The sequence below is a fragment of the Oscarella lobularis genome, chromosome 15 (genome assembly GCF_947507565.1).
Source record: "Oscarella lobularis chromosome 15, ooOscLobu1.1, whole genome shotgun sequence".
Taxonomy (NCBI): domain Eukaryota; kingdom Metazoa; phylum Porifera; class Homoscleromorpha; order Homosclerophorida; family Oscarellidae; genus Oscarella; species Oscarella lobularis.
Window position 1 is genome coordinate 1,112,239 of NC_089189.1, and position 13,274 is coordinate 1,125,512.

At 47.3% G+C, this 13,274-nt stretch overlaps 2 protein-coding genes across 7 annotated transcripts in view; both read right to left on the reverse strand.

Moving 5' to 3' along the window:
* Window positions 1–159: 159 nt before the first annotated feature.
* On the reverse strand, window positions 160–5,178 carry LOC136195854 (uncharacterized). Of its 6 annotated transcripts, XM_065985330.1 has the most exons (24): window positions 5,013–5,178; window positions 4,821–4,964; window positions 4,664–4,767; window positions 4,418–4,455; window positions 4,173–4,363; window positions 4,098–4,118; window positions 3,953–4,018; window positions 3,820–3,898; window positions 3,618–3,763; window positions 3,417–3,555; window positions 3,075–3,361; window positions 2,953–3,009; window positions 2,822–2,897; window positions 2,536–2,756; window positions 2,420–2,483; window positions 2,333–2,365; window positions 1,730–2,167; window positions 1,438–1,622; window positions 1,326–1,370; window positions 1,134–1,268; window positions 837–1,051; window positions 731–771; window positions 588–684; window positions 160–536 (listed from the first exon to the last, which is right to left on the reverse strand). In XM_065985330.1, exons 5-24 carry the CDS (start codon window positions 4,335–4,337, stop codon window positions 257–259), a joined length of 2,790 nt encoding a protein of 929 aa, XP_065841402.1. In that variant the 5' UTR covers window positions 4,338–4,363; window positions 4,418–4,455; window positions 4,664–4,767; window positions 4,821–4,964; window positions 5,013–5,178; the 3' UTR covers window positions 160–256. The 6 variants fall into 6 exon arrangements, with proteins under 6 accessions (XP_065841402.1, XP_065841405.1, XP_065841406.1 ...); XM_065985333.1 differs by lacking the exons at window positions 4,418–4,455; window positions 4,664–4,767 and having other exon boundaries at window positions 4,775–4,835; window positions 4,894–4,964; XM_065985334.1 differs by lacking the exon at window positions 4,418–4,455 and having other exon boundaries at window positions 2,426–2,483.
* Window positions 5,179–5,979: 801 nt separating this feature from the next.
* LOC136195853 (uncharacterized) overlaps window positions 5,980–13,274 on the reverse strand; it is a 30,507-nt gene continuing 23,212 nt past the window's right edge. The window contains exons 10-38 of the mRNA XM_065985328.1: window positions 11,709–13,219; window positions 11,597–11,659; window positions 11,425–11,543; window positions 11,251–11,364; window positions 11,089–11,198; window positions 10,945–11,035; window positions 10,790–10,886; window positions 10,585–10,676; window positions 10,452–10,535; window positions 10,253–10,402; window positions 10,079–10,193; window positions 9,920–10,023; window positions 9,805–9,862; window positions 9,401–9,751; window positions 9,051–9,349; window positions 8,910–8,988; window positions 8,799–8,855; window positions 8,647–8,742; window positions 8,462–8,594; window positions 8,347–8,400; window positions 8,203–8,271; window positions 7,696–8,148; window positions 7,401–7,585; window positions 7,306–7,347; window positions 7,147–7,242; window positions 6,875–7,089; window positions 6,765–6,805; window positions 6,608–6,704; window positions 5,980–6,549 (exon numbers count right to left, since the gene is read on the reverse strand). Of these exons, the coding sequence (XP_065841400.1) occupies window positions 6,180–6,549; window positions 6,608–6,704; window positions 6,765–6,805; window positions 6,875–7,089; window positions 7,147–7,242; window positions 7,306–7,347; window positions 7,401–7,585; window positions 7,696–8,148; window positions 8,203–8,271; window positions 8,347–8,400; window positions 8,462–8,594; window positions 8,647–8,742; window positions 8,799–8,855; window positions 8,910–8,988; window positions 9,051–9,349; window positions 9,401–9,751; window positions 9,805–9,862; window positions 9,920–10,023; window positions 10,079–10,193; window positions 10,253–10,402; window positions 10,452–10,535; window positions 10,585–10,676; window positions 10,790–10,886; window positions 10,945–11,035; window positions 11,089–11,198; window positions 11,251–11,364; window positions 11,425–11,543; window positions 11,597–11,659; window positions 11,709–13,219 (5,345 nt within the window). The 3' untranslated portion in view covers window positions 5,980–6,179. The remainder of the gene's footprint in view (window positions 6,550–6,607; window positions 6,705–6,764; window positions 6,806–6,874; window positions 7,090–7,146; window positions 7,243–7,305; window positions 7,348–7,400; window positions 7,586–7,695; window positions 8,149–8,202; window positions 8,272–8,346; window positions 8,401–8,461; window positions 8,595–8,646; window positions 8,743–8,798; window positions 8,856–8,909; window positions 8,989–9,050; window positions 9,350–9,400; window positions 9,752–9,804; window positions 9,863–9,919; window positions 10,024–10,078; window positions 10,194–10,252; window positions 10,403–10,451; window positions 10,536–10,584; window positions 10,677–10,789; window positions 10,887–10,944; window positions 11,036–11,088; window positions 11,199–11,250; window positions 11,365–11,424; window positions 11,544–11,596; window positions 11,660–11,708; window positions 13,220–13,274) is intronic.

Here is a 13,274-nt window from a genome sequence, read left to right on the forward strand (position 1 = left end):
TCCCGCTTGAGCTGAATTACTGCATATGAGAAACCTGTTACTCCTACGCCTCTACTAAAAAAAAAAATTAATGAATCCGTCCAAAATATAGCCATCACAAAACCGTCCAGTGACTAACCTCATGTCGTCGCCCTCTTCGAATCGTAAGAAATGAAACTCTCCGTCTAAAAGTTTATAATATCGCGGCTTCAAAAACCTGTTTCACGAGCGAGGTCGCTATCGAGTTCTGTAAAGTAATATATAGAAAAGAAGGAGACTAGGAATCGTCAGCGTCGTCGTTTGAGCCAGGTACTTCCTGCATCATAATCGTCGCAGCGCCGGAGACGATTGCATCTTTTCCAGCGTCTGCCTCCATCTCGCCCAACTCGGTTCCGGCCAATTCAAGATCCCACATCTTGCAGGAAGAGCTAAAATCGAGCTGGAGGTACCTCGTCGGCTGCTCTTCTTCGAGCAGTTTTCCCAGGTTCTTGGCAAGAAGGCTGAACGCCGGACGACTCTCCGGCTCGGTGCACCAACATTTTGACATCATGTCATACCTAGGAGAGGACATTTTATACTAGAGAGGGAATCAAAGGTGCACCGCTCACAGTTCTTCCGAGCAATTGTCCGGCCGTTCTAGACGCCCGCCCGTGCGTAGATGAGACAGAAGATCCTTTGTTGAAACGGAGGAATAGGGAAAACTACCTGTAATTCAAAATAGAATTTAAGAAAATTCACCAAGCGAGCGCACCTAGAGTGCATATTTCCCACATGACGACCCCAAAAGACCATCTAGAAAAAACAAAGACGTCATGAAAAAGATTATACTCCTTTGTTTATTCTCCTTTCGTACGTACACGTCGCTTTGTTCGGTGAAGAGGCGGTCGGCGATGGCTTCGACGGACATCCATCGAAGGGGAAGACGTCGCGTCGTCTTCTGCGGATATATGCCGTCCTGGTGGACGGCTCGCGTCAGGCCGAAGTCGGACACTTTGAGTAGCTTTTCGTCGACGACGAGCACGTTTCGGCAGGCCAAGTCCCGGTGAACGAGACCCTTTCCCGACAGATATTCCTAAGAGGAGACACGTCGGTCACGATTATAGATACTGGTAGATGAGATTAGACATCAAATCTAGACTTCGTCTATCTCTCACCATTCCCGACGCAATTTGCCAAACGAACGACAATAGATCAAGGGAGGTGAATTTGACATGGCGTTCGTCTTCGTTCACTTTGCCACGTATGTCTGCATAAGAATGCGAAGGTCGACGCATACGTAATATATAATCCTAAAAGAAGAACTCAACATTGAACTGAAATTTTCTCCCTTCCTTAAACAAACGTGCCTCGTGGTCACACGCTATTGATTGTTTTCGTTTTTCCGAAAAGCACTGTAAAAATACATTACATACATACGCATACAGCATATATCACAATATCACTGCACAGTCTTCTTACATGGCCTCTTCCTTTCTTGAGATAACTGCTTAGGTCGCCGTGGGAACAGTATTCGACAATCAGGCACACGGGATGGCTTTTCGTTATGCAAGCGATCATGCTCACTACATGTTCGTGTTGCCCAATGCGTTTCATCAACTTGATTTCCTCCAATAGCTCCATCTGATCCTCGTACGTCCCCTTTTCTGTAAATGAGAAAATAATTTAATAATTATTCTAAAAACTTTAATTTTTAAATCCTTAATTAACGATTTTTCTTACAAATAATGCTACATAAACCTACAAAACTCACCTTTAAGCATTTTACAAGCGACCAATGTCCTGATCTTTCGGGACGTGCTACTCCGACGCCTCATCGACGGATCGCGTCTCAACTTCATGCTGAGCCTTTTCTGCGTCATAAGCGGCGCCTCCGCTCGGTGACTCACTTCGGCCCGAAGAACGACGCCGAAGAAACCCTTGCCCATCACGTCGAGCAGTCGCAAGTCCTCGGGCCTGATTTCCCACTCGTCGGGCGGCTCGGACGTCGGATCGAACAAGGGCAAGGCCATCGGCGGACGATAGTCGGGCAATTGCATTCGTTTTTCTGCCGCCGTTGAGTAGCGTCGCTTCTCGAGACGGACGTAGACGACGGCGAAAACGACGATGAGAACGACGACGAGAACGGAGACACCAACGGAGACGACGATAACCAGAGGAAAGTCGGAACTCGCTGCGTCGCCAGTATCGTCTAAAAGGATGAACGGGGAGAAAATTCAGGGAGTACAGAAGCGCGAAGGGTATGTGTTAGTCACAACCGGCATCGAATTAGAAGGAGGTATACATGCTAACGCTCAATCACTTATTGATGCCATGTGAACCAATGACCAATTACACCTAAATATCAAAACATTACCTTTCTTCGTTTCAGCTTGCGACGTCGGAGGACCTAAACAGGAGGCAATGCGCTTAGTCAAATAGATGTAATATTCAGTTAGATTACAGGTACTGTGCGTCACGTTCCAATCTATCAACAGCAAACGTTTGGTCAGATGTCTCACAAAGAACTGCAAAAAAAAGAAAGTATAAAAGGGATTTGCTGAATTTCAGCAAAGCTACCGTCACGTTGATGCGAGCGCAGAGCGGCTGCCAGGACCAATGGAGATTATCGGTCGTTCTCATTTTCGTATCGTTGAAAGAGCCGTCGGAGGCACTGATTCGGAGAACCATGTCTCTTCGTATTTTGAATTTGATCGCGAGAGGAACCAGGCGACCGTCCACCTGACTCTCGAGAAACTTGAGCGAATAGTCGAATCGGTTGCAGCGATCGCTTCCTAAGTCTGCAAAAAAACGAACGCCATTTACTTATTCGAATTAAATAAATAATTGAAAATAGGGGTTTTACGCGGAACGTGAAACGTCACGGAAACGTCGTCTTTTCGGTCGAAGACGAACGTCTCGTTCTCCACCAACGCGTGCATCTAACAGGACACATCAATGTAATTAAATATAAAAACGTTTATTTCGCCTACGCACTTCCACCGTTATCTTACAACCAGGCAGCAGATCATCCAACCAAAATTCGTTAACGTCCTATAATAGAAGTAAAACCACAGTGAATCAAATTAATTAATTAATTAATTAATTTTTATGCATACCTGGGGTAGGGGATACCATCGGTCAAAAAAGTGATAGCAATTCGACTTTGCCTTCGCGTGGAGCATCAAGCAAACGTTTCCCTTGATCTGTCGCGTGACGTTCCACGCGATTCGTTTGCGCGCTCGCACGTCCGAGCAATCTTCGTCGTCCCATTCGACCCACGACGATCGATTCGAAACGTCGTCGCGGATCAAATCAACTCGAACGGAATGGGAGAAGTTTCGGCATTGATCGGGAATGCACTCCTCCTTTGCATGACACCTCGTATTCCACGTCTTCGAACACTCTATATATATACACGCGGGTAATGTGTGAAAGAATAATTCAGTATCACTGAGCACTTGTTCTATAAGGATCCTTAGCCATCGCGTATTTGCCTCTAGGTCCCTTCCGCTGAAACGGACCGATTTGAAATAGATAACTCGTATTGCATCTCAGGTAGCCGTTGTCCAGTAGCTCCTCTAAATTAATATACTTTCCCTGATAGTAGAAATCCTCCTCGATTAATTATATGATTAATTATGAACTGTTTTTTTTCTTACGTGCAGTGGAAACAATGGATGCCAATCGCTCTCGCCGACGACGGCGTACAGCGGCGTAAACCAGGCGTGATCGTTGTTGCTGTCCCAACGCAGAAACGATCCGTTCACTTCGGCGAACTTCATGACGATAAAATCGTCGTTTGCATCTGAAGGAGAGTATACATATAGTAAAGAAAGAAAGAAAGGGGTTATTAACGCTAACTCTGCGGAAATGTTCCGAGAAACAGGCACGATTCCTTGCAATCTCCCTCGAAGTCCTCGCTGGTCTGGAGTTGTGCGTACTGTACAGCGCTCTCTCTCTACCAAGGCACGGGTAGTCTACTAAAAGGTCTCACCTCGCACGTTTCCCTACAGAAACTTTCGTTGCGAAAGATTCGCGGCTTTTGGCAAAGACTCAAGCACTTAGAGAGAGAAAAAACCGTCGTGACGTAACGGGGCGCGACCGATCCATCGATCGATTGCGCGTCCTTGTGCGCTCACCCGTCGTTTCATTAGGCTATTCTACAATAAAACGGTCATCGCCTGTTCGTACGGTCGCCGATTTCTTCAACGTACGTGCTTGTACTCCGGTATGCAGTAGCCAAAGCACCGCGTTTCGTTTTCGGCGTTTTCGACGGCTTCGCTGAAGGATTCGGTCGGCGAGACGGCGAAAGCCGTCGCGGCGGCTAGACAAATAGCGATTGAAAAGTAGCTGGAGCGTTGTGGAGAAGAACAGAGCATTGTTGGACCGACGGGCGACGAGGAAGCTAAGGAGGCGAATTTGATTAGCCGCGAACAATTCTAGCATGCTACATTTATACGTGCTAAATGCCTTGGCTCTAATTAAATTGTTCTAGAGCTATAAAAGAAACATCAAACGTCGGCGAGAAAAGCATTAAATAACTAATGACACTAAATTAATTACGAAGGAATACAAAACCAAACTCTAGTCATATTCACGTCGGATAACGGGCCGGCGTTGGGTTCCCTAGTCCTAGGCGGCGAGCAGGGTCCGTTTAAGTGCGGTATAAAGGGACTACGTACGAAGGCGGAGTGCGCGAGCCCACCATATTCTGGTGGCCTTCCGTTATACGTCCGGGAGGCGTGTCGCAAGCTCTAGCGAGCACGCTCGACGTATTTCCGACGGTGCTCAACTTGGCAGGCAATTTTTCTAAAACCTTTTATTGGGGGAGGTGATCGTCATTTTTCATTCTCTTGTGAAACCTTGTCACTTTCTGTCTGATCATGGCGAAAAAGTAAACGCAAGCCGCTCTACGATCTCTTTTCTCGTCATTACCTCTTCCATCGTGCTTACTGGTATCTTCGAAGTCCAGTGAATTTATTTTGCTCAGCACTCTGGATCCACTTCTAATAGAACAAAGGCTAATCAGAGATAGCCACAAGTTAGGGCCTTACACTTAAACGCGCTCGAACGAGATGCCCGAGTGTTCGACGCACAGTAGCGCTAGGAGAACGAAAACCGAAGCCAGGAGCTAGGAGCCGAGCGAGACGACGACGAGAGGCGAGAAAGGGACCCGCTTGTTCCTGTCACAACGAAGACTAAACTAGTGCTACGTAGAAACCATCCTCCTTCGAAACAGGCGACCTTACCATCGTCTTTCTCTAGTAAACGAAGTCGTCCTAGCGGCGGTCACGTGTCATCATTTTTTTTGCAAAGGCACATGCAAGCTGAATCGACCCCCACAACGGGAACAGGTAATTATTTCAAAAATTAATTAATTTCGTGTTAACAATATGGTCTGTGTATTTGGAAGTATTGTGTTATTAATAGTTGCTAAATCAAATCAGTACTGATGTGGCATTAAACATATATAGCATAAGTGAAAATAGGAATCCTTGTGATAACTCGCATCCGTTGCCTGTCGCTGCAAAACTAGACATTAGTTATCAAGTCATAAACAATGGGAATGGGAGTCTCTTGACTTGAATATTTTCGAAAAGATGGAGGAGAGTATTAATTGGTAAGCTGATCTGCATGAAATAAATCTATAGAGGTAAAGCCTACAAGATATTCTGAAAATAGTTGACTGCATAGAAGCATTTGCGGTCTAACTTTTTGATAGTTCCCAACGGCTTAGAATTGAAAAGCAGCTGGGTTGCAAACATTTTTCAATGTTGAACAGACGACGAGGAAGCTAAGACCGCAAATTTGGTTAGCCGCAATCAAATGGAACAAGAATCAACAAACCTGGACGAGGCGGCGGTGGCGTCACCTGTCGGCGTACGTCACCCGTGTTACCATAATACCGACGGATGCGGTGGCGGCAGCGGTGGTGTCACTCGTCGGCGTCACCCGTGTTATCTATCAATGAAGAACCTAAACAGAATGAATTTACATGTATCAGAGCACGAGCCTCATAACTATGAGTACATATTTAATTAATTAATTTTGCAACGTCACAAGCTGAATCAACCCACAACGGTGACAGGTAAGGACTTTAAAAATTAATCTCGTGTTAACAATACGGTCTGTGTATAATATCGTGCCTCTAAATAATTCATTAATAATTAAACCGTTCACGAGCGAGCTCGGAAGCCATGAAATTTTGCGTAGAAAGGAGGCTAGGAGTCGCCATTGTCGTCGTCGTCGTCATCGTCGTTCTTGTCGTTCTTGTCGTTCTTGTCGTCGTTTTTGTCGTTGTCGACGTCGTCGTTTTTGTCGTCGACATCGTTTGAGCCATGTGATTCAGATACTTCGTTATTAATCGTCGCGGCGCTGGAGACGATTGCATCTCCACCAGCAGCGTCTTGGCTCATCTCTCCGGACTCGGGCGATTTGAGATCCCACGACTCGCAGGAAGAGCTAAAATCGAGTTGGAGGTACATTGAAGGCTCCTTTTCTTCGAGCACTTTCCCCAGGTCCTGGGAAAGAATGCTGAACGCCGGACGACGTTCGGGTTCGGCGCACCAACATTTCGACATCATGTCGTACCTTGCAAGGAGAGAGAAAAATTTATATCGGAGAAGAAATCAAAGGTGCACCCGCTCACAGTTCTTCCGAGATATTGGCCGGACGTGCGAGACGTTCGCCGGCGAGTACATGAGACGGAAGATCCTTCGTTGAAACGGCGGAATAGGGTAAACTGCCTATAATTCAAAACAAAAAGAAATTCACACGCACGCCCTTGACAAAACTTCCACTCGCACCTAGAGTGCATATTTCCCACATGACGACCCCAAAAGACCACCTAGAAAATATGACGTCATAAAAGAAGATGATCCCTTTCTTTAATTAATTAATCTCTTTTCATACGTACACGTCGCTTTGTTCAGTGAAAACGCGATCGGTGATCGCTTCGACGGACATCCATCGCAGGGGAAGACGTCGCGTCGTCTTCTGCGGATCTATGCCGTCCTGATGGACGGCTCTCGCCAGGCCGAAGTCGGACACTTTGAGTTGTTTGTCGGCGACGACGAGAACGTTACGGCAGGCCAAGTCCCGGTGAACGAGATCCTTTCCCGACAGATATTCCTACGTCACGACTCACGAGTATAGACATATGGCATTAAATACATATTTATCTCTCACCATTCCCGACGCAATTTGCCAAGCGAACGACAATAGATCAAGAGAGGTGAATTCGACTTCATCTTGCTTCACTTCGTCAGGCATGGGCACGAAATCCTAACGCAAAAAAACAGAGACAAAATACTGAAATTCTCGTCGTTGCACAAAGAGCAAACGTGCCTCGCTGTCGCACGCTACCGATTGCTTTTGTTTCTCCAACCACTGTACAAATGCATATGAATACATGTATGTACATCACTGCAGAATCTTCTTACATAGCCTCTTCCTTTTATGAGATAATTGTGTAGGTCGCCGTGCGAGCAGTATTCAATGATCAGGCACACGGGATGGCTTCTCGTTATGCAACCGATCATGCTCACTATGTGCTCATGCCGTCCGATGCGTTTCATCAACTTGATTTCCTCCAATAATTTCAGCTGATCCTCCTGCGTCCCGTTTTCTGCAAACGAGAAACAATAATGTAATATATTTAGTCTAAAAAATAATTAATTAATTAGCGTAATTAATTAGCGTTTTTCTTGCAAATAATGCTATAAAACCCAAATTTACCTTTGAGCATTTTACAAGCGACCAATGTCCTGGTCTGTCCGAGGCTGCTGCTCTGACGCCTCGTTGACGGATCTCGTCTCGTGCTCATATTGAGTTGTTCCTGCGTCGTGAGCGGCGTCTCCGATCCGTGATTCATTTCGCCTCGAAGCACGACGCCGAAGAAACCCTCGCCCATCACGTCGAGCAGTCGCAAGTCCTTCCGCTCGATTTCCCACTCGTCGAGTGGCTCGAGCGTCGGACTGAACGTCGACAAGGCGATCATAGGCGGACGATAGTTCGGCAATTGTATTCGATTCTCCGACGATGTCGAGTAGCTTCCCTTCGTGCGACGAAAGTAGGTGACGGCGTAAGCGACGGCGACAATGACGATGAGAACGACGACGAGAACGGAGACACTAACTGAGACGACGATCACCAGGGGAAAGTCCGTGTCGTCAAAAGAAGAGACATTTTCTATAAGAAAACGTGAAAAAAAAGTTAGGATATGCTCAAGCTATTGTACGAGACCTGGCTTGGTCGGTGTTTCGGCGGTGTAGCCGTCACTTGTCGGCGTTGCCTGAGTACTTGATAGAGAACCTAAAAAGAGGTAGTACCTTAGTAGCTATACATAGAGCCCACGCCAAACACTAAATCTTATATAACACGCTATACCTGTCTCCGTTGTAGGGTCAACTTCAGCTGGCGACGTTGCCTCCGGTGGAGGACCTAAACCGGAGACCAATGCGCCTTAGTCAAATAAACCAAAGATATAATATATATTGATTACTGGTACTGTTCTTCACGTCATCCTTAATGAGCTCGATGTGAATTTTCACGCTAATCGAACCGGGCGACGGACCGAGGTTGGCTCCATTAGGCTTCGTACTATTGAAGCCATTGTCCCACAGGGTAACTTCAACCTGCAGAGAGAAAATAACTCAAAGGCAAGACGACTCTCCAATATCCACTTACAAAGCGATCGATCTTTCGCAAGGAATCGCCAATAAAGACCCGAGGCTCGTCAGCAAGAGTAATGTAGCCAACGCTCGCGATAGCGTTAATATAATCCTAGAAAGAAAAGCCGCTGCAGTACTTGCTCTAGTTAATTACGCAAGCACTGGTACCTCGTAAGTTCCAATGCCAACAAAAGTGAGACCGTATCCATCAGCATCAGCAGTCACCTGAAGGTAAAGAAAGATCATAAAGACGTCGCAGAGTAGACATGTAGCGCTTACGCTCATTCCATCAGCCAGTTTTGTACCCTGAACGACAGCAAGATACTCGTTTTCATCCAGATAACCATCCGGTGACGACCTTAATCAGAAAGAAAAAATCCAATATGCACGTACAATAAAAAGATAGAAAGTTTATCATACCTGAGTTTCACGGTGCCTCTCGTCAGATTCGTCGAGTCTTTGTCTTTGATTCGAGCGCGATAAGGAGTCGTAGCAATGCGTTTCAAATCGCTCATTCCTTCCGTTACGTTAATGTTGTCTTGGACGCCGTAGCCGACGCCCAGGTCGAGCACCGGTGGATCGTTTCTCTCTCGAACGTCCATGAAAATGGTCAACGTGTCGCTGATGGCACCCTGATCGTCGTTCACCGTCGTATTGATCACTCTCACGCCGGGACATAGTTCGTCGCGCCAATTAAAATAGGTTATCGTTGCGAGAACCTAAGAAAAGTATAAGTCACACCCATCTCTTGTCTGACTTCTCTAGCTTGCCTTCTTGTATTCAGAATCGGGAGCAAGTCCGCTGAAAAACAAGGTGACATCTTGGTCTCCGTGCCAAGTCATGTTCATCGTTATGCCGGTTGTATGCAATACGGTTTCGTCAACGGTGAGATTTTCGAACACGTTTGTATCCAAGCCGCCGGTGAATGCTACTGTCGCGTTGGCAATGTTGGGACTGTCAATGTCTCTCAAAACGAAGTCCGAGGGAAAGCCGGCCAGGCGATCTGGATCGTCTTCGGTGAAGGCTCGGACGCGTTCGAGGAAAGCCTGCGTGGGCGCGTAGTTCCCGTCGTCTTGGCCGACGCGCAAGACGGGACGATCGTTGACAACAATGACGGACACCTGTCAGCGTTAGGTCCTCAGCTATGACTCGCATACGCTCTAGCTAAACTCACATTAGTTTGCAATTCATAGCTGGCTAGTCGATGATCACGCACAGTGAAAATAACAAGTCTGCAAAAAGCAGAAATGCTATACATGTAGATGACAAGCTTTGAGCGACTGACTAACCTCGGATAGGCATCAATGTTAGCCGGTGCGGAATTCAGATTCGAGAAGCTGATAGCCGACAAAGCGATGCTGTAGTGCGCCGGTGTTCCCATGCCACGGATAGTCTGAGTTGAACAATATCGCAACCAAATTATAGGCGGCAGCAACGTGGTGTTTTACCATCGTAGGGTACAAGAAAGTTGTCGTAAGTCCAGAAGGAAGCAAAGTTTCGTTCATTGCCAAGAAGTCGCTATACACCAGACCGTTGATTCCGTAGTCAATTCGAATGGTAGCGCTGCGAACGGAAGAGAAGATACACATGCAAGTAGCTTGGGTTATCAACCTTCTATTTACCTCGTTATGTAATCTTCAACGTCTTCGTCAGAAACCCGTATGCCGTCAGCGAGTAAAACGCTGTCACCGCCTTCTCTGAAGACGAGTTGTGTCACATTTTTCCCGTTGAGAAGAAGCACGGGACGATCGTTGACATTGATGATCACAATTCTAAAACAAACTTGACAAAGGACAGAGCTAACGAGAGAAATGATTTCACGTTAAATCGATGGTCGTGTTGTAAGTTCCGTCTGAGACAGTGATTGTAACCGAACGATTGAGTGGCCTCAATGGCTCAATAGCACTGCAGTAATGTTACAGTTAGCCAAGCAAAAGTACACAATGCGACAAACCTGTTGATGTAGGTGATATCGTTAAGCAGACCTTGGTACACGTGCAAAGACGAATTTCCCCTCAGGCTGTATGTGCCAGTGCTGGCATCGTACTAATAAACATCATTAGAAATGAACGAAAGAACCCCAAGCCCGTTCAAACAGGTGACTTCAAACTGTCCCGGTAAGAAGTCTCCAGTGTGAACGGGTTTTTAGTTTCTCCTACCTGCACGTTTACTCCATCGGCCGAAGAGCCCAGCATCAGCATCTCATTGTCGCATTCCAAGCACAACAAAATTACGTTAGCCCACTGTATAGCATAGCTGAACACATATTCCCGTTAGTCTAGACTCTACGCAAGTCTTTCTCATGCATTCGTACTGGGGATGATCAGGGTCAGTGATCCGAAGACTTTTGTTCGGCACGACGTTAACAGCTGTAGGACTGCCTTCCGTAAAGTATGTAACCGAACCTAAACATTACCAAGGTAGCAAAAACATGAGGCATAAACATGGGCTTTTTCACTTGAAACAGTGATGTTGGGGGCGTGGTCATTTGTAGAAACAAACGTCACTTCGATTTCTACAAGTGGTGTGCGAGCGCCGTTTGTGTCTTCCACGATCATACTTATGATTCTATAAAAACGAATTTTTGTGCGATAGGACTCACGGATACTGTCAGGTTCACCTGGTAACGTTGTCTGCCGGGAGAGTTGGACAGTCGTGTTTGTAGGCAACGAGAAGAAGGACGTCTCTCAGACTGACCGTCATGCCAGACCTCGGCTCAATTAGAAGCGACGGCCTAGTAGAAAAAAGATCAGAATCTGGTAGTCCAATGTGCTTCCACAAACAAAGCACTTACTTATTAACGTCGCCTCCTGGAATAATAAAAGACGTCTGCACATTTCCTGCTATAGCTGATGCTTCGGCAAAAGTAAAGCGTTTATAATCTCGTACAGCTTCTTGCCAATCAAAATCAATCTACAAAAAAAATTGACCAAGATTGCCTGTAGATCCCCCTATTTGCTAAATACCTGTTCCTTTAGAACTAGATCCTCGTTCTTATTCTCCAAAATGAACTCGATTGCCGACCACTCCTAAAAAAATTGGTCGTCAAACAGTGACAATTTTTTTTCTAGCCCATACGCCATCGCCAATTCGGCTTGCGTCGATCAGTTCCGGATCAACCAAGAAAACGAACTCCTTTTGCCTCGTGTACCAAATGACGTGATTCAGCGTCGTATTATCCTTGCGATCGAGGTCAACTGCGTAATGAACGCACGTGCTCAAATCGCCGATGGGGGTCGTGCAATCGAACAGCTCTTCCACTTGGCAAACCGAATTGCATCCATCCAAATTGTCGATATTGCCGTCGTCGCACTCTTCCGGCAATTCGCGAATTCCGTTGCCGCACAACGAACATCCTCCCGTGCAATTGAAGCCGTCTTTCAACTCGCAAATCGACGTTCCGTTAGCGAACGACGACGAGCAGTTGTACCCGATCTCGACCGCGCAACTCGAACTGCAACCGTCGCCACTCGCCGTATTCGTGTCGTCGCACTCCTCGCTTCCAACGACGAGCCCATCTCCGCAAACCGCGCTGCACGTACTGAGACCGTACGCCGGCGTGACGCAGCTGAATCCAACCGAAACGGTGCAGGTGACGTTCTCGCATCCGATCGCTCCGCCCGTGTCGCAGTCTTCGCCACCGACGCGGATCCCGTCGCCGCACGACTTCGCGTAGCACACGCTCAACTCGCCTTCCTCCGCCGTACAATCGTATCCGGTTTCCATAGTGCAATTCGACGAGCAACCGTCGCCGCTCACCGTGTTGTTGTCGTCACATTGTTCGACGCCGTCGCTCAGTTTCTCGGCGACGCCGTTTCCGCACTCCGTGCACACGGCCGAGACATTCTGTCCGGCGCCGTTCAGAGTGCCGCTCTGACACACCTCGTCGGAGGACGTCGAATTGGATCGGAACTCGATGAAATCGGAAGAATCGGCGGCGGTTGGCGGTTCGGTCGTCGTGTCGTTGACCGAGCGACGATGTCGGCTTTCCGATTGGCGACGTTTTCTTGACCCTTTGCTCAACCATGGACGACAGGCATCTTCCGTCGACTCGCCAACGTAAACACCGTCGATGAGAGATTCGATGCGTTCGAATTCAAGGGAGTGCTGGGTGAATGTGCCGGCGGGAATAGTGAAGCACATCGTGAAACCTTCTTCTGATATTTCTGAAACGACTTTGGTTTGGCCATCGGAGGCTTTAGGGCATTTTTTCGCGAGTCGAAGTAGCTGCAAGCGGTTTTGATCCGTCCCCAGTGCTTTGTTCACTGCGGACGCTTCGTATTCGCTAATCGACGACGTGCAAAGTTTGTAGCCGAAGCATCGTTTCTGCTCGCGATGCATGTATCGGGCGAAGTTGCGGCATTCGGAATCGAACGGAGGTCGGCTTCTGAAAGCGAATTTGTCGGCCATGAATTGTTCTGACGACTCGATGAGACACGCGGTCGCATTCTGAATCCACGAGCTATTCGTCATCGAGCAAAGCGGCTGCAAGACGTTGTTGAAGAAAGAATTGTCGCAGGTGAACGCGCGATGCGCACAGGCAACGTATTCCGCGCAGTCGTACTTTTTGCCCAAGCATGGCAAGTCGGCTGCAGAAAAAAATTAAAGTGAATTCCACAGTCTAACTTCGTTCAAATAACTTAC

What these genes read in the sequence shown, in the direction of transcription:
- LOC136195854 (XM_065985333.1), bottom strand. Translation starts at nt 4,337, where the DNA reads ATGCTCTGTTCTTCTCCACAACGCTCCAGCTACTTTTCAATCGCTATT. An exon ending in GATGGTATCCCCTACCCCAG is followed by an intron (nt 3,010 to 3,074) that starts GTATGCATAAAA and finishes CTTCTATTATAG; the next exon opens with GACGTTAACGAATTTTGGTT. An exon ending in GCGCTCGCATCAACGTGACG is followed by an intron (nt 2,484 to 2,535) that starts GTAGCTTTGCTG and finishes TTTTTTTTGCAG; the next exon opens with TTCTTTGTGAGACATCTGAC.